The sequence below is a fragment of the Equus przewalskii genome, chromosome 1, assembly GCF_037783145.1.
Source record: "Equus przewalskii isolate Varuska chromosome 1, EquPr2, whole genome shotgun sequence".
Lineage (NCBI taxonomy): Eukaryota > Metazoa > Chordata > Mammalia > Perissodactyla > Equidae > Equus > Equus przewalskii.
The window spans coordinates 104999275-105018171 of NC_091831.1; the positions used below are offsets into that span (position 1 = coordinate 104999275).

The window sequence follows — 18897 nt, forward strand, 5'->3', positions numbered from 1 at the left end:
TGGCATTGGAAAAACTGGACAGCCACATGCAAAAGAATGAATGGAGATCATTATCTTACACCATACACAAAAATTAACACAAAATGGATTAAAGACTTGAATCTAAGACTTGAAGCCGTAAAACTTATAGAAGAAAATATAGGCAGTACACTCTTTGAGATTAGTCTTAGCAGCATCTTTTTGAATACCATGTCTGCTCGGGCAAGGGAAACAAAAGAAAAAATAAATAAATGGAACTACATAAGACTAAAGAGCTTCTGCAAGGCAAAGGAAACGTAAACAAAACGAAAGACAACCCACCAACTGGGAGAAAATATTTGCAAATCATGTATCTGACAAAGGGTTAATCTCCAAAATGTATAAAGAACTCATACAACTCAACAAGAAAAAAATAAACAACCCAATCAAAAAATGGGCAGAGGATACGAACAGACATTTTTCCAAAGAAGATATACAGATGGCCAACAGGCACATGAAAAAAGGTTCAACATCACTAATTATTAGGGAAATGCAAGTCAAAACTACAATGAGATGTCACCTCTCACCTGTTAGAATGGCTATATTTAACAGAAAAAATAACATGTTATTGTTGTGGAGAACATCTTATGTTCTCCACAGGATGTGGAGAAAAGGGAATCCTCGTACACTGCTGGTGAGAATGCAAACTGGTGCAGCCACTATGGAAAACAGTATGGAGATTTCTCAAAAAATTTGAAAATCAAAAACTACCATACAACGCAGCTATCCCACTACTGAGTATTATTCAAAGAACTTGAAATCAGCAATTCAAAGAGATTTATACACCACTATGTTCATTGCAGCATTATTCACTGTAGACAAGTTGTGGAAGCAACCTAAGTACCCATCGCCTGAGGAATGGATAAAGATATGGTGTGTGTGTGTATATATATGTATATACACAATGGCTTACTACTCAGCCATAAAAAAGACAAAATCGTCCCATTTGCAACAACGTGGATGGACCTTGAGTGTATGATGTTAAGCGAAATAAGCCACACGGAGAAAGAAGAATCAAACACTGCATCATTTCACCCATACGTGGAAGACAAACCACCCCATGGATAAGGAGAACAGATTAGTGGTTACCAGATGGGAAATGGGGTTAGGGTGGGGGGCGAAACGGGTAAAGAGGGACATATGTATGGTGACAGGTAAAAGTTAGACTACTGATGGTGAGCACGATACAGTCTATACAGAAACTGATAAATAATAATGTACACCTGAAATTATACAATCTTATAAACCATTATGACCTCAATAAAATGATTGGGAAAAAAGGAAAACAAAATTCCACCCACATTAGCAGATGGAATTTTTGAGTGTTAGATTAGACAATAGTGAATGAATTCTTTAAGAACATTTGGAAAATGACACAGATTTATAGAATATCCTGTTGTACAAACTATCTAGTAAACCCAAAAGTTAGTAGAGAATAACTTCCTACTAATGGGAAATTACTTGGGTTCTATACCCGTCCCAGAGTTGTTTTCTTTAAAGATTCTAGTAGTGAAGTGTTTATTTTCTCAGAAAGAGTGATTGTGTGTGCCAAAGACTTGTGCTATGAGTGAAATGATAGCTCCTTGACTCCTGTGGATTATATGTACACTGTGACTCTGACAAAGATGTAAAACCAGCCCTTTTATCACATAACAGGAGATCACTCCAGTTTTCTGTAGTAGTCGTAGTTATTTTTCCTTTGTTGGAATTGAATACCTTGTACAGAAAAAAAATAGTTTATACCAAGTAGTGGTGCCATTTTAGAAACCAGCTTCTAGGCATTTCCCAAACCCACGCTGAAATCCCTTCTCTTTCTTGCAAATGGCATATAAAAGACACAAATCTGATAGCTGCACTTGTTCTTTCTATTGCTTCTTGTTCCTGTTTTCTCTGTATCTGCTTAGAAGGTCAGAAAAAGAATTGCTGTTTACTATTTTTTAAGAAAATATTTAAGTCCATACAGTGAAACTATTTGAACTTCAAACTAGCATGGAAACTAGATGGAAACCAATTAATAATTCTGTAATCTTAATTGACTTAGCGATGAATGCAGACTGTGCTATACTGAATCATGAATGTATGTAATCTGTAATTTGACAGCTACTGCCCTGAGGTCATTGTTTAACAGGAACAATTTGCAAAGTTTGTAGTCTTAAATAAGTTTCAGTACTAAAAAAATTTTGTTCTAGTACAGACCAGAAGCCCCAGAGGTTGGAATTAGTCCTGTGTTTCAGTAGAAGGGATGATGACTGCTTCCCAGGGAGGGACCCAAACATGCCACTGAAATCGTGTTCTGTATCCTATTCGTGGATATTGTCGGACAGATCTCTGATCAAAGGCGTAATGAAAAAGGAGAAAAGAAGGGCTCTAAAACAGGGTTCAAAAACTAATAACGGGAAAAAATGGGAGAGAATTCTTTTGTTATTTAAAGTCCGTACAGACCTTATTTCAAGAGTAAAGTTATAACTCTGGAATGTGTATTTCTTCAAGAAAATAGATGTTCGGTGCTTCTTTTTGAGGTCTTTTTGCAAGTGTTTATAACAAAAATTGTTTTCTTTGTCCTGGTGTGTACTCATCTGACTCTTTTCCGCTGTCTTAATGATCACCTCAGTTTTGTTTTTCTTTCACCACATCAGGCCTTTGTTCTTGCCTTAAAGTTTTCTTAGGGAGTTAATAGGATTATTTGAAATGGCTTCTGCAGCGCTGGCCAGGCCTTGACTTCACTATGCTGATGGATGAAGAGAAAAGTTCCCCCTAGAGAACACGAGCTTTAAATGGACAATGTACATTTTCTCTAAGTTTTAGAGTAGGATTTGGGTATAGGGAGTGATTAAGAGGAAGAAGTGAACCCTGTTTTTTCAATTATCAATTTAATAAAAAGAGAATTCCCGCCCATTTTTGAAAAGGTAGAGATGTGAAATTAAAAAAATAATTAGTATGTGGGCTAGAACCATGAGCAGAATCTTTGCCAGTGAAGTTTTTGTTAATTTGTTTCTAGAACTTAGAGTTTTTTAAATAGTGACAAGAATGTGCCATACTAACAATGACTGGAAGATGTTGTCAGTTCACTGTAAAGCAAAAATCTGGAGTTTCTGTCAGTCATAGTTTTCAGTAATGTTCTTAAGGTTTTGGGGAAAGGAAAAAAAAGGTACAAGTTCAGTTGAGCAACAGCGCAAGGTAAGATGCAGAATGATGACGTTTTGCTCTCCACACTGGCTGCCGTGGTGCTGAAAGATATGCTGTCCTAATTCCCGAGTCCATGCTAGACAGTCAGCATGAAGTGTTCTTCTCTCGGATCTTCTCTGAAGGAATTATTGGAGTTTCTTGAAATCACTGCCCTAAATCTCTAAGTCAGAACTACCCCACCAGTTATCTGGTCTTTTTTTGTTTGTTTGTTAGACCAACAGCTTTACTGAAAGATGAGGACAGCAGATCCCCTCTCCCGCTGCAGTCCTGATGGCATCGGTCTCGGACTTGGGGCATCTGGGCATCCAACAGCCCGAGAGTATCTGATTTTTTAAAGGAAGTAAAGGGATATTGTCTCCTTGGCACTGTCTCCTGACATCACACATGGATGCTTGGGCCCAGTGCCAGTCCTCTGGCCCCCACAGCACCCAGGTAGCCTGCTGGGTAGTATCACATCCTACATTATGTAGGAGTGCCCTGCTTATATGGAAATGATCTATTGAGGGAGGCTGTCTAACTATCGTCATGGTGAAGCAGCAGACGTGCTTTTAAATTCCAGCTCTACCATTTAACAGTTTTGTGATCTTGGGCTTAGAAATGCCGTTTAATTTGTCTAAGTCTCAGTAACAGGGTAATGTTCATACTACTGCTTCATAGCACTATTGTGATAATTAAATAAGATCCATTTAAAACAATTCTATCACTCATAAATATTACGTAATCATGCAGTGAATATGAACTATTTTTTATCGTTTCACTAATCAGTAAGAAAGGATTGGAACTCTGTGTGTCTTCACTTCTGTACCCCAAGCATCTAGCACAGTGTCTATCCCATTGCTTGTAATAATTTCTTTGTTACCTGAACTGTGCAACAGAAATAGAGATGCTGACGCTTGAATATTTAAACCAGCAGAAGAGGAAGCCTCTGGTCATTCAAATTCATTAAAATCAATTTATTTTAATTTAACAGTTGAAGATCTACTGTGTATAAAGCATCTTATTAAATTATAATTCACTGTGAAATCTTATTTTGTAAAAGTTGAATAGATGAGAATGAAGATGATTATGTAAAAGATGTAATGGAGTGCGTGTGTATTTAAAGAAGCCAGCACTTAAAAAATTCATTATTCTGAAAAAGTGGTTGAAAAGTTCTCTTTGTAAAAGGCATCATGTAGATAATTTAAATTAGTTTTAAAGATTATTTTAGAATAACTGTAAATTACTCTGAATTCACTGTGAAGAAACCCATATTTTATAGTAATTAAAAATGTAATCATGACTTAGTATTTCTGACTTATTGAACTATGATAATTGGCATAACATTGATAGAGCATTCCAGACAACCTGTTGTGGTCTATTACTTTGACGTGGTTTCTGTGGCCCTATCATTTTGTTGAAGAGTATTCATCATTTACCTTTTGACAAAATAAGTTTCATACTGGTCCGTGTACAGTAGACAGATCCTGTTTGGTTCTGGCCCATGCCATCATTCCAAGCTTGCTTTTACAGTATGGTTAAAAAAGCAATAGCCTAGACACAGAGGGGCTTTTTGTTCCATCTTCAGCCGTGTGGACTGCATATGCCAGAGCCTTGAAAAAATAGAATTGGAGTTTGTGCAGGACTGCTAGCTTTTGCTAATTTCTGAGTAACAATGCTTTGATCTGTGAGTCTGGAGGAGAAAAAGAGAAACATTTTAGACGCAGTTACAGCCCTTTAAAAAGCCACATGAAAAAGTTCTTTGTTGCTTTAGCATCTATGCAGATGGATAACTTCCTTGTTTTATATAGTTCAAGTACTGAGCATTTTTGCACAGGAACTTTAAAAAATATTATTGCATGGTATGTTTATTGCAAGATATTGGTACATTAAAATTAATAGAGGAAGAAAACAAACCAGCTCATTAGCTAGTAGATGAATCGTCTCTTCCAAAGTTAATTACTGAGCAAAGATTTTCTGTTTTAAGAATAGAAGAAATATCTGAAAGCTTTTTCACACAGAAATATAGTTATATTTCAGCCTCATTATAATTAAAAATGCCATTCCATTGAGCTTGGGGTTTTGCCAGCGGAGAGCCTTCTGGCCGAGGGCGCACTCTCCTGAGGCTATCACAGCACTGCTTGTGCAGCCTGTGACCTTGCTGGGCATTCGGTGTCTCAGCCTCGCCAGCAGGCTGTGCTGTGTCAGCTAAAGCAAGAGTTGCCTAGTTCTCTTTATAATCCTGCACCCTACTTTATGTTCTTCTCTTTACATTGAGAAGAGAGAAGGAAAAGACTAAGATGTATGGAGCACCACATATTGTGCAAGAGATCAAGCTTGGCATTGTATACATTGTTGAATCTTCATGACAAGCCTGTGAGACAGTATTATGATCTCCATTTCACAGAGGAGGTAACAGGCTCAGAGCGTCTAATTTTCCCAGCGTCGTGAAACACTTGGAAAGTGGAGAGCCAGAATCCAGACTCAGTTCTGACTCCAAAGCCCACTACATCATGGAATTTCAGTACTACTTTTTCTTACTCTTTATGAGATTGTGTTATTTGGAAAATGTAAGTGTCTGTGTTAAATACTCATATCCGTGTGGTATTATACTGGCTAATGTGTAATAGATTTAAACACAGGTTATTCTTGATTTTTTTCAGCTTCAGTGTAAAATAGTTCATTCCTTTATGGGCATAGATAAAAAATTGCATCCCCCAGCCAAAGTGGGCAGGAGGTACAAAAATAATTCTCTGGAATATTGAAAACCTAGGATAAGATCTAAACCAAATAGCATTTTTAAATCTTCGATCCTTCATTTCTTCCTGTAAAACTAGGATAGAAGACTAAACTACATAGGAAGTAGCAAGCGTCAGCTTTTACTTACCTTTGTATTATAATCTTTGTATGTAGCCTCATTTAATTTGCACGAGCTCTTCTGTGTGTGTTTCAGGAGAGAGGTGCTTCCTCTGTCACATCCCATTTTGTGTCCTTGGCTTGAGGGGATGAATCACTGTCTGTAGAGGCTGTTGCCTCCACCTCTTTTCTGTGCCATTGAAGTATAGAAAAGTGTTAGTACCTTTTGCTGCATGCCAAAGAGAATTTTCTTTTAACTGGCCTTCTACTGTAGGCCACACTTACAAATATGTCACTTACTAATAATAATGAGAATACTAATAACTGCTATATATTGGAAAAGGCTATGTGCCAAGAAATCTGCTTGATAGTTTACAAACTTAGTAATTATTTTCACCTTTATACAGATGAGGAAACTGAGGATGCACATTTAGTAAAGAGGAGAATGGGGATTCAGACCCAGGTTGTCTGACTCCAAGACTGTGTTCTTGCTCCATTAATTAGTATCCTACATTCCTTACTACTGGATAAACTCAAGTAAAGAATCTTTCCTTGAGACCCCTAGGGGCTCTGAAAGGCAAATTTGAGACCAAAGCTTATTTGTATTTTATCAATATAGTTTCATTTTTTAAAAAATTCCAAGGTTTTCTATAAGCCTTTAAAGTCTGTGGATTTCTGTTTGTGGTGAAAGGATTTGTATGCATATCAGAGAAGTAGTGAAGAAATCCAGAATAGGAATTCTTAGTGTAACTTTGAGACCTTTTCATTGCAAGTGGATTCTGGTATTGTTATTTATATTTTTTCCACCTATGTTTTAAAAGTTTATAGTCTTTTATACCAGTAGCTATGTTTATACATGTTTACTAAAGTAGCAGTATACATTATTTTGGTAATTATATATTCTTGTGCTTAAAAAGCTATATCATATAGTGATTTAAATTTCATAGATTACTTTCACATTCAGTTATCATAACAACCTGGCAAGGTTGAGGGACTAGGTACTATTATGCCATTTAACATATGTGCAAACTAAGGCTCTGCTCACATGGCTAATAAGTGAAAGAACAGACGCATAAGATATGAACGGACAATTCACCAAAAAATATGTAAAAATGGCCCTCAGACATACTAAAAACTGTTCACACGCTTATTAGAGAAATGCAAATTAAAACAATGCTGACATATCATTTCTCACCTATCAGAATGACAAAAATTTTAAAGGAAAGAACATGTTTTAAAAGTGGGTGAGACTGTGGGAAAGCCAATGCTTTCATACATTGCTGGAGGGGATGCAAATTGGTATAACCCTTTTGGATGGAAATACCAAAGAATCTACACATGTACTTACTTTTTAACCCAACAAGTCCACTCCTAGGAGTCTATGCTGAAGGTGCACCTCCAACAATATAGAAGTACATGCAATGTGGGTTAATATACATAGATATGTTTTGTAGCTCTGTCCACTAAGAGATCCTGGAAGCAATGGCATCCTCATAGTAATGAGCACACATAGCGCTCAGATCTTGGTTTCTAAACACCATACCCCAACAAAAGGAATTAAGGCACCTTGGAGAAGTAGTTGATTTCAGGGCAAAAAGTAGGGAAAATACAAGCTGAGCCTGGAACATTTTGTGGTGCCAGAAAGCAAGAAGTGCTCAAAAAAGGATGAAAATGTATTGAAAGAATATAAGAGCCAACCATAAGCTGTTCCTAATTGCCAAAATTGGAACATTTTGACCAACATGATAAATGATAATGGTATTGGTTTGTTACTCCTTACAATAAAATAAATATCCATGAATCAATACAGATATAAAAGTCAAATAGAGGGGAAGAAAGGGATGGCTGTTCCTTACAGAAGAATTCCATTTTATAAATGTAGACAGAAAGACGGTAATAGAAAATCACCATTAGATAAATACCATGTAATAGTTATTGCAAACAAGATCCATTGATGGATGCTAAAATTAATAGGCAAAATTTTCAGGACAAACAGGATATTCACATAGTCTAGGGGCTGTAGTAATCTGAAGGCTAGACCTGGGGCTGGGAGGAGCTGCTTCCAAGATGGCTCACGCACATGGCTGTTGTCTGGAGGCCTCTTTCCTCTCCGCAAGCTGCTGGAGGGACCTCATGACAGGGAACTTGTCTTCCTCCGGAATGAGTGATCCAAGGGAGAGAGCAAAGAGGAAATCACAATGCCTTTTGTGACTTACTCTCTGAAATCTAACATTGTTTCTGCCTGTTCTGTTTGTTAGATATTTTAAAACCACCACACTGGGAAAGGGCATCTGTAGCCAGTAACCAAGTAATCCTTTTTTTTCTCCCTAAGAGTTACCACTTCTCCTTTTGTTGCCTGTTCCCAGTGCTCCTAGTTTTGGTTCCTCTTTTTGTAGCATTTGTGCCAGTGCTAGTCCTGGGCAGCATTATTGGAATAGGACAAGCAGTGGAAAGGAGGAGGTAATGTTAACCCTTCCCTACCCTCTCCTCTGAGGAGTCCTTCCTTCCTTCAATCTTATATTACTCCTCCCACTTTCTGTAACAGATTGTCCAGAACCTATCTGTGAGCCCATAAGACTTTATACAAGCATCTCGAATAGCAATAATCATATAGTATTAGTTATTTTTCGTGTCTGTCTTCATATATATTATATTGTATTCACATCTGTATCCCCAAGGCCTACCATAGTGCCTAAAAGGTCCTTAATGGGTAAATGGGGTTTCTTTTGAAAGGTCAATACACTTAAGAACCTCCTATTTTAGCGTTCTAGGCCTTCATCTTTCCTAAACTGATGAAAGACAAGGGGGAAGAGATCTTCATCCAATTGCCTGTTTCCTATTTTCACAAGCAGAACTCTAGAAAACTTTTCAAAGATTACATTCTTGCTTCAGGGAGCCGAAGGTTAGCAAGGCTGCTGAGGACTCTGTGGCAATGAAGACAAATAGCCTTACCCAGTGAGTGCTGGGAGGGGAAAGGAAAGCTGTTCAAACATTCTTGGAAACACAAAAGGCAGAAAGGGATAATCTCGACATTTATGACTCTCTCTGCTGCCTGTGTTGGCCAGAGATCACCTTCAGTATTTTGTGCCTTGTCTCCTCACTGAATCTTCCTCCAGTCTTTGCCCCCAATTGCCCAGCTACTTCTAGAAAATGTCTGGATTCTGCCTCTTTCTAGCATATTTGTTTCTATTGCAGACCCTTCTTTTTGGGCCCCCTTTCTCACCTCTTCCCATTCCTGGTACGTACCCATTCTAGTCCCCACTCACTGCCCTGCTGGTCTCGTCCGCCTCACCTTCACACCTCGCTAGGGTCCTGGGATTGGGGTTCCCTTTGCTTCTTCCTCCCTCTGCAGCCACGAGCAGTTTTATCCATTCCCACTTCCACCTGGCTCCTGAGACCCCGGTCCTCCTTCATGCCTCCTCTCGTCTTTCTGCCCAGGGGAGGCAAAACACGGTAAATCTTGATACAGGGGCAGAACTAGGCTTATTTAGGTTAACCTGCCAACTTAGTTTGTATAACATTTTTTTCCTGTGGAGAAAAATGAAACTAGATGAATGACCTACAACAAAGTTTATTCTTAAAATATAAAAAGTCATAGAATTTTTATTTGGGGAGGAAATTTAATAATATTCTATTCCCAGTTATCTCGTTTTATAGTTTAAGAAATCATGGTCCGGGTGAGTTAAGCAGTTTTTCTACAGTCATGTTTTCTAATGCAGAATCTAATATTGCAGCTGACCTAATTTCACATTCAGAGTGAAATCTGCAACAATTTTTCTTCCAGAATAGAAATTTTGAATTACTCAAGTATTATGTATTAAATTTTACATTTCACATTATATTGGTACGTATTTATAAGAATTATAGTACTTTTCTTTCTAATCCAGATTTAGGTCGATCTCGAGAACTACAATATGTGTACGTGGATAACAACATCCACCTGAAAGGCTTGCCCTCCTATCTGTACAATAAAGTCGTCGGGTGCAATGGGTAAGGCTGATTTCATATTTGTTACTCTAGCTCAACTCTTTTGCTAGCTTTGTTTCTGTTTCATTATTTGGTCCTGATATAACTTAGAAATAAATGAACTGCCTTGATAATCCTGTTCAATTTTGTCTTTGGCTTTAAGATGCTAAACCAAATACCCTCAGAAGCTAAGAATATTGGGCAAGCAATTTAAAGTGTTGCACTTCAAGTTCAGTTAGTAAGCTGTGAGTTCAGTCATTGAGTTGTTTATTATTTTCCAGTCAAAAGAAAAATGAATCCATGCATACCATTATAAACCAGTAGTATCAGTGAAAGCCACTGGAGGAATTAGCATTAGTTTAGAAGCTTTTCTTTGTCTGCACTCCACTACAGTGACAATTTTTACCACGGTAACAGCCTTTGTGTCTAGAACTTTTCCATCTGGAAATATTTAGAACTCAACATTTGAAATAGTCTCTCAATACAAATCATGATTCTAGCAACCAAAAAGATGTTTCAGTTAATGGGAAATGATAGGCTTTTAATTTCATAGCAGCAGTAACCTTTCCTTCTCAGTCAGGCTTTTAGAAAAACAGCTTCAGCTTCTTCTACAGCAGTGGGGCAGAACCACTTTCAAGTGGTTCCCAGAGTGGTATGGGATTAGTGTAAGACAGCTCAGCTACCAGAACCTGCTTTTGACTGGCCTCATTTTCCTCATTAAGTAGCCAAAGGATATGTCGAGGGCTGGGAAAATCCCTTTTCTTCCCTTCTTGTGTTCTTATGGCTGGACTAATAATGAAATTGGCACCGGGCTACACTATAGGAGAAAAACCCAGTTTCATACATTCATATTGGAGACCATGAAGAATGATGCTCGGAGAGTGAACAAAACAGGCACTATGTATATCTTTTATGGAAGGAAATATAACTTTGTGAAAAATTGACAGGAGAAAGAAACTGAGGTTTGGGGTTTGTACTTAGTGAAGAATCTAATCAGAGTTTAGGCTGGAGGTAGTAAGTTAGCAGGGTTTGTTTCTGCAGGCTTCTCGGCCCTGCATCCCTGGCTCTGGGGATCAGGACGCAGGGAGAGCGCCTTTCACAGGGGAGATGTATCTCCTGCTTTCAGGGGAACAGAGACAGGAAGCTCAGAAAGCCCTTTTTGCTTCTTAAGTAACTTTAATTCAAAATAATCAGTATGCGTTAGTGGTATATTTTGAGGTGGCCTGCCCTGGGCCCCAACAGATACTTGGCCCACCGGTGAGGCTACTTAGCCAGCATGTTTGACTCTCTCCTGTAATTTCTAACACCCTGTATCACCTGATTCATACTGTATGTGGTTCTGGCAAGAAAAGAGATGACTGTGAGCTTGTACTTAGAGGACAGCCATTCCTCTGTTGGCATGTCTCCAGGGGATGGGCACTGAGCAGTGATTGCTCTAGAGAGGGCAGTCCTAGGAGTAGTAGCCTTCCCTTAGGAAAAATTATATAATTGTTATCTTGGAAGAGCCCTGGACGAGTTCACTGCCTATATAGGCTGATGAAATACAAGCCCAGAGATGTATTCCAGAACCTTCTATGAAGCAGAGATAATAGAATGTGTCGTGTTTTTAGCTCAGTGATTTTTTTCTACAACTGATTGTGACAGCTATGATAGTACTCAGTCATTAATCCTAATGAGTTCTAAAGGATCTATAACGTAGCCTAATTATTCTAAGTGGGGAGTAAGATGCCCTCAATCACTGAGATACATGGAATGATGCAAGCAAGCTCCTAGCCTGAAGGTAGTTTTTCCTGCACCAAAGCCTTCAGAGGCTGCACTGAAATGTGATTTAAGTCTCTACTACAATAAGGAGCAGCTTTCACTTAAGATAAAAAGCCTTCTACTTTGGTGTTTAGATATGGATGTTATTGACTGCCAGAAAGTTCCATTTGTGCTGAGTAGAGAGAGAGTTGTTAATCCTTGACTTGGTATCTGATAGCAGAGGTAGTGAATTTTATGAGAGCTCCAAATCTTTGAGAAAATACATAGTACGCCAAAATATTAGCTAGTAGTCTACATTTTTTTTATCATCTTTAATATCTTATTTTAGTAGTAGTATTAAGAAAATATATAAAATTATTATTAAAAGGATAGTATCAATCAGTTTTCTAAGATTAGTAGTTTTTGGAGTATAGGCAGTCCCACTTACAAATGGATTGTTGGTTCAACTCAGAATGCATTTCTCTTAAAAGCAATTCTTGTGGTTCTGTGCCTAGCCAGCTCATTAAAAAGTCATTTAATCCATTTTGCACCCCCAAAATTATACACTGTTTCATGGCAAAATGTGTTCAGAATTCTAATTGATGGTGACTATTGAAGCCTTAGCAACAGAATTAAGGAACCTTTTTCTTTTATCCCGTTTATGTGTTGAATATGTACAGAGGGACTCCCCAATTCCAAGTCAAAGTGGGGGTGCTTTGGGAAAGGGATGGGTAAGGAGTAGAACAAGCTTATGAGGTAAATCTAATATAAAGAGCAAAAGGGTACTTGAGACCTAGAAAAAGCACTTCTTGATTCTGGATAAGGATCTTGGTTCACTTGTTCATTCAACAAGTATTTGTTGAGTAACTACTCTGTTTGGTCACTATGCTAGACAATGACCGTATGGTGATGAGTGAAACAATTCAGTACCTCACCTCGTGGACCTTATAATCTAGCCAGGGATCTAAGCGAACAATAAGTAATTGAACAAACTTAATGCTGATTCTCTTTAAGGAGGTGATATTTAAGCTGAGAACCTAGGATCAGCACACTTGGTTTTCCACTGCTATCACATGTTGCTTCTAGCCCGGATGTAGGCCCCGAACATAAGAACACAGTAGCTTCTGCTGTACTGTACTGTCTCTGCAGCAGTTACGTTACCTTTTTGGAGTAAGTGTCTAAGAGAAATAAAGCAACAACAGAGCAAAATGAACACAGCTTTAGGGACGTGTGGCACAGTATAAAAAAGTCTGATATGTGTATAATTCACATCTCAGAAGGAGAATAGAGAATGGAGTTTAAAACATATAAACAGGTATAAAAATAGCAAATAACAAATGTTGCACAAGTTCAAGAAATCTCAAAAGTGTCACCAAATTATCTTTCATATTCGTGGAAATGTGAATAAAGTTAGCACCTCCTTTTTATATGTTCATTTATTTGTCAAATAATTATCGAGCATTAACTAGCAAGTCAGCACTATGCTACGAATTGTGGAAAAAACATAATTTAGATGTTTATCTTAATATATAAAAATAACTGTAACACAAAAAATAAATACCCACAAAGAGACAGAGTGATGGAAATTTAGAGCATGGGACTATCTTTTATGGCTTAGCCTTGAAGTCATACACTGTCATTTCTGTTGTAGCCTGGTGATTACACAGACCTACCCTCTTCATTGTATGAGGAGACCCCGTATGGGAATGAATAGTAGGAGGGGAGGATCGTGGGAACCATCTTGGAGGCTGGCTAGCACAGCTTCCTTGCATCCACTGCTCTTTGCTAGCCTCATGGAAAAGTATGATTTTTATTTTGTCTGGGTTTTTCTTATTGTTACTACAGGAGTAAATGCCTTCAGTTCTACATTTTACCCAGAAGGAGAAGTCCCTCTCATATTAGAGTTTTGGGGAGTGGTAATTGACACATTTGCTTTTTCAGGAGAATTTACTGGCAAAAGTGATCCTACACCAGAGTTATTTTTCCAGTTGTCTGATTATATGAGAAACAGGACACCGAGCCACTGGTTTGCTTTTCCTAATGTAAATATGGCTGGATTTGGGTACAAATTGGTTAAGTGACTTAATTGGTTTGTTAATATAACCACTCAAGGTAACAAAATTGTTTATATGAGAAATGCATTCTGAGTTCTGAGTTAAACCAGTAGACTAAGAAGTATCCTCTAGATCAAAGGCCATTTGTATGTGGGGGCTGCCTACACACCCCAAACAAGCGACATTAGATACTTGAATCACACTTCCATGGGGCAGGCACAAAGCAGTCTATCTACAGATAAAAAAACTGAAGTTTGATTTGAGCTGTCATCCAAGAGACACTTTGTAGTTTGATTCCATCAAAGTAATAAATTGCTTATTAAAACAAAAATGTTAACACTCCTTTTAAGTTTTAGAGAAATATGACAAAATCCAGAGTCTCCACAATGTAACTTTTATAATGTCCAGGATACAACTCAAAATTACATAACATAAGAAGAAGAAAAAATATATGACTTATTCTCAAGGGAAAAGATAATCAGCAGAGACCAACCTGAGATGACCCAAAATGTTGGAATTGACAGACAAAGATTTTAAAGCAACTGTTCCCAATGAAGTATAGAAAAATAAGTTTGCAATGAATGAAAGTATCAGAAAAATAGAAACCATCAAAAAGAAATGAATGGAACCAGGCCTGGTGGCTTAGCTGTTAAAGTTCGGCATGCTCCACTTAGTGGCCCAGGTTCAGTTCTCAGGTGTGGAACTACACCACTCGCCTGTCAGGAGCCATGCTGTGGTGGCTGCTCACATGGAAGAACTAGAAGGACTTACAGCTAGAATATACAACTATGTGCTGGGGCTTTGAAGAGAAGAAATAGAGGAAGATTGACAGTAGATGTTAGCTCAGGGCTAATCTTTCCTAGCAAAAAAAAAAAAAAATTGCAAACCCGTCAATGCTCCTGGTATCCCTTACCCTGCTCTAAAAAAAAAAAAAAAGAAACATGGAAATTCCAGAGGTGAAAAATGCAATATCTGAAAAAGAAAAGTACTTGATGGGCTTAACAACAGAATGAGTATAACAGAGGACAAGTCAGTTAACTTGGAGCTAGATCAATAGAAATGATTCAGTCTGAAGAACGCAGGAAAAAGATTGAAAACAAAAATGAACACAGCATCAGGGGCCTGCCAGACAATATAAACAAACCTGACATCTGTATAATTGGCATCCCAGAAGGAGAAGAGGGAGAGAATGGGCCACAACAACAAAAATGTTGAAGAAATAGTGTGCAGAAATTTCCCAAATATGTTGAAAGGCATACATTGGTATTTTCAAGAAGCTCAGTGAATCGTATGCAGTATAAATTACAAAGAAAACCATGCCTAGGCAAAGCGCTGAAAACCGAAGATGAACAGAAAATCTTAAAAGCAACCAGAGAAAAATGACAAATTACATACAAAGAATAATTCAAAAGACTGTTACTTCTCATCAGAAATTTTGAAGGCCAAAAAACAGTGAAACAACATTTTTTTAAGTGCTAAAAACAATCAACCTGGCAACCAGCAGAAACATACCTTTCGAGCATGAAAGCAAAATAAATGCATTTTCAGATGGATAAAAATTAAGCCTTAAAGAGCCTCTACCAAAATGACAGACTTAGTATCCAGACCAAGTCCTATTCTATCTTGGTGGCATGGTTTCTTTCCTTCTCCATATCCACTTCTCCCCTTTCCTTTTTCTGTTATTTGAAGCTGAAGAAAAACCTGTTTTTTTTTTTTTTTTACTAAAAAGGGGGATAAATCTGGTAGCAGTTCTCACAATAATGAGCATGTGGATGACATAGTGAACTTTCTAAAGGACAAAAGATAGTTTTGTGGGTGCTTTTGGTAAGGAAATTCAAACTAATTCTTTACTTTTAACTCCTTGTTAGGTAGAATGGTAAGTGTGAAAATGCATATTAATTAATTTGCTAAATCACATGTTTTGGAGCATAGTCTCAGTGGCAAAATGATGTCACTATTCATTTAGCTTGTTTAGGGTTAAATGTTTAATGGCAGATCTGAAAACATTGAGTTGAAAGGAAATTGTGTAATAATTGTTATAAGTTATCTATATAATAACTAAGCCAAAGTTAACATTTGTAACAGATTTCAACTTATTTTAATAATTCACTTAAGGGTTCAAATGTGCAACCTTTTGTGTAACCACCTCGACATTTAATCTAAAATAATAAAAACTATTGAGTTAGAAAGCAAAGATACCGAGGCTTAATAATTGCCATTTAATAATTATTTCATTTCATAGTGAACTGAAGCATATCATGGGGCTGCCATCCTCCTTCCTGAAAACTCTCTAGCCAGTGGGAACTGTTTGTTTTACCACATGTACCCTGTGTTTTTACAGAACTGGGGAATATCATGCTAATCTTAGTTTGTAACAGTAGATTCCTTCACAGCCACATCTAGACTGGTGTCTGACCAAGTATCTGGGTACCATAGTCTAACCATGTTGATATAAAAATTTAATTATCAGGGCCAGCCTGGTGGCATAGTGGTTGAGTTCACACACTCTCCTGTAGCCACCCGGGTTTCATGGGTTCAGATCCCAGGCATGGACCTACACACCACTTGTGAAGCTATGCTGTGGTGGCATCCTACATATAAAATAGAGGAAGATGGGCACAGATGTTAGCTCAGGGACAGTCTTCCTCAAGCAAAAAGAGGAAGATTGGCAACAGATGTTAGCTCAGGGCCAACCTTCCTCACTGAAAAAAAGTTATCACACAATGTATTGTAGTATATTATCAAAAGAATCACTTATTATAATAATAAAAAGAAAGCTCAGCTATGAACATTGCCTAACCTTACTATGTGCCAGGCAATGTGCTCATTGGTTTATCTGCATATTGCACATAATCGTCCCAGCAACCCTTGTGATATTATCCCCATTTTAGAAGTGAAGAACCTGAAGCTTAGAGAGAGAAGGTAAATTGTCCCAGGTCACAAAGCTAGGCGGTGGTAGAGTTATCATCTGCTTCATTGTCCATACTCTTAACCTCTGGGCTGCATGCACTGCCTCCCTCTTCTCTCGGGTCTGTTTCAGCCCCTTTACTAGCTCCCTCAGAGCAGAGATGAAAAATAACTTTCTGGCTCCTGCGTTATTTCATGTAGTAGGGGTGGGTATTTAGTCTCTGATGAGGTCAAGGGAGGTTGGCAATGGCCAGCAGAAAGGTCCCTAACTCAGTGAATTCCTCCCTTGCAGCCTGCATTCCACATAGCTGCAGCCCTTCTCCAGAGAAGGCATTTAATAGATGTATTGTAAAATGAATTAATTAGCTCTTTATATCTAGTGGTGAAGAGTAGGAACTTCTGCTAAAAGAAATGTCAAAGAGAACTTAGACCTTGCATAAAATGAGGATCCACTTACTTGTTAATGTGAGCCTTTTCGGTGGTTTCAGTCAGACACCTGGCTTTTTAATTATGGGAGACGAGGAAAGCATTAGGAAAAATCTGGCCTTCAGTTTTCTACACCTTTATGTGTTACTTTGTATTGTCATATTCTTTGGGCAGTGTCCAGTAGAGCTCATCCACAGTTGAGTTAAGTAGCAGCAGCTGTTAAAGCAGTAACAGTATGAAGTAAATATTCACAAATGACTTGCTTGCTTTTTACCTTACATTTCCATTGTTTCATGATTTTGCTCAGGGTTCTCATACTACAGTGTGGCTATAAAGTTTGGAAACAAATAATATTATTTGACCATGTGTATTAGTCAGGTTCTCCATAGCAATAGATCCAACAGCATGGCGGGGAGCGGGTGGAGAGAGAGAGGGAAATTGATTTATTTTAAGGAATTGGCTCCTGTGATTGTGGGGACTGGCAAGTCTGAAATCTGCAGGGCAGGCTGGAAACCCAGGAAGAGTTGATGTGGCAGCTTGAGTCTGAAGGCAGTCTGGAGGCAGAATTCCCTCTTCCTCGGGGGACCTCAGTCTTTCTCTCTCAAGGCCTTCAACTGATTGGATGAGGCCCACTCATGTTGTAGAGGATAATCAGCTTTATTCAGAGTCTACTGATTTAAGTGTTAATCTCATCTAAAAAAATAGCTTCACAGCAACATCTAGACTGGGTTTGATCTGGATACCGTGGCCTAGCCAAGTTGATACAAAAATTTAATCATCGCACCATGTAGTATATCAACGAAAGAATCATTTATTATGTGTTTGTCTATGTTTCTAGACTTAGTGGCCACACTGTATAATAGCATTTTGGATATGATCCTCTCATTATAATTTTCTCCATGTTAGGACAGAAACAATTGTAAAGTTTAGATTCATGTCCTCGTCTTCACAAAACGGTTCATAAGGGTAGTATCGTTCTAACCCATAGAAATACTCAGACAAAATCACAGTCGAGCTGCTGCATATCTCATGTTTATGTGATTACATGGGGTCAACAGAGGTTTTGAAACTAAGAGGGATAAAGGCAAAGTAACAAGTCAAAGAAATATGTTGAGAAAAACTTCATATAAATGTTGTTACCATTTGACAAGGCACTCTGCAGCTGGTCTGCACTCCTGCATCCATACCAGCTATTAGGTTATTGACAGTCTTGTAGTGTTTCTACACAAGTTGGTGAACAGCTGTTGGGCTAAGGCCCCTGAGTTCCCCAACTGCCAGGTCTACCTCTCCCCCAAGATCTCCCCAGAATCCAGCAACTGAAGGCTAATGATGAGCAGAGGGCTCCAGGGCCATGCTTCAGCACTGTGATACTGTTTGTTTGTTTTTGTTTTATTCAAGTATAATTTACATTCAGTAATATTCACCCTTTTTAGTGTACATTTCTGTGAATTTTGACAAATGCATAGTCATGCAGCCACAACTATAATCAAGGTATAGAACGGTTCATTCACCCCAAAAATGTCCCCCACGTCCCTTTGAAATGAACCTCTCCCCTCCCACCCCAGCCCCTGGAAACAGTGGTCTGTTTTGTGTACCTATATTTTACCTTTTCCAGAATGTCATACAAATAAAATTGTACAGGCTGCTGTAAATATTCATATATGGGGTTTTGTGTAAACATAAATTTTCATTTCACTTGGGCAAATACCTAAGAACGCCTTTGCTGGGTCATATGATAAGTTATGTCTAACTTTCTAAAAAAACTGTC

General features: G+C 38.2%; 1 protein-coding gene and 1 long non-coding RNA gene across 15 annotated transcripts in view; one reads left to right on the top strand and one right to left on the bottom strand.

Annotated features, from left to right (window-relative positions):
• LRRC28 (leucine rich repeat containing 28) overlaps nt 1–18897 on the top strand; it is a 157292-nt gene that overhangs the window by 109742 nt on the left and 28653 nt on the right. For all 14 annotated transcript variants that reach the window (XM_008532916.2, XM_008532922.2, XM_008532918.2 and 11 more), the window contains one exon: nt 9924–10026. In XM_008532916.2, coding sequence (XP_008531138.2) covers nt 9924–10026 — 103 coding nt within the window. The remainder of the gene's footprint in view (nt 1–9923; nt 10027–18897) is intronic.
• On the bottom strand, nt 2872–17345 carry LOC139083424 (uncharacterized). The gene is made up of 3 exons (XR_011540140.1): nt 17161–17345; nt 6068–6226; nt 2872–4873 (listed from the first exon to the last, which is right to left on the bottom strand). It is a non-coding gene; the product is annotated as an uncharacterized lncRNA (long non-coding RNA).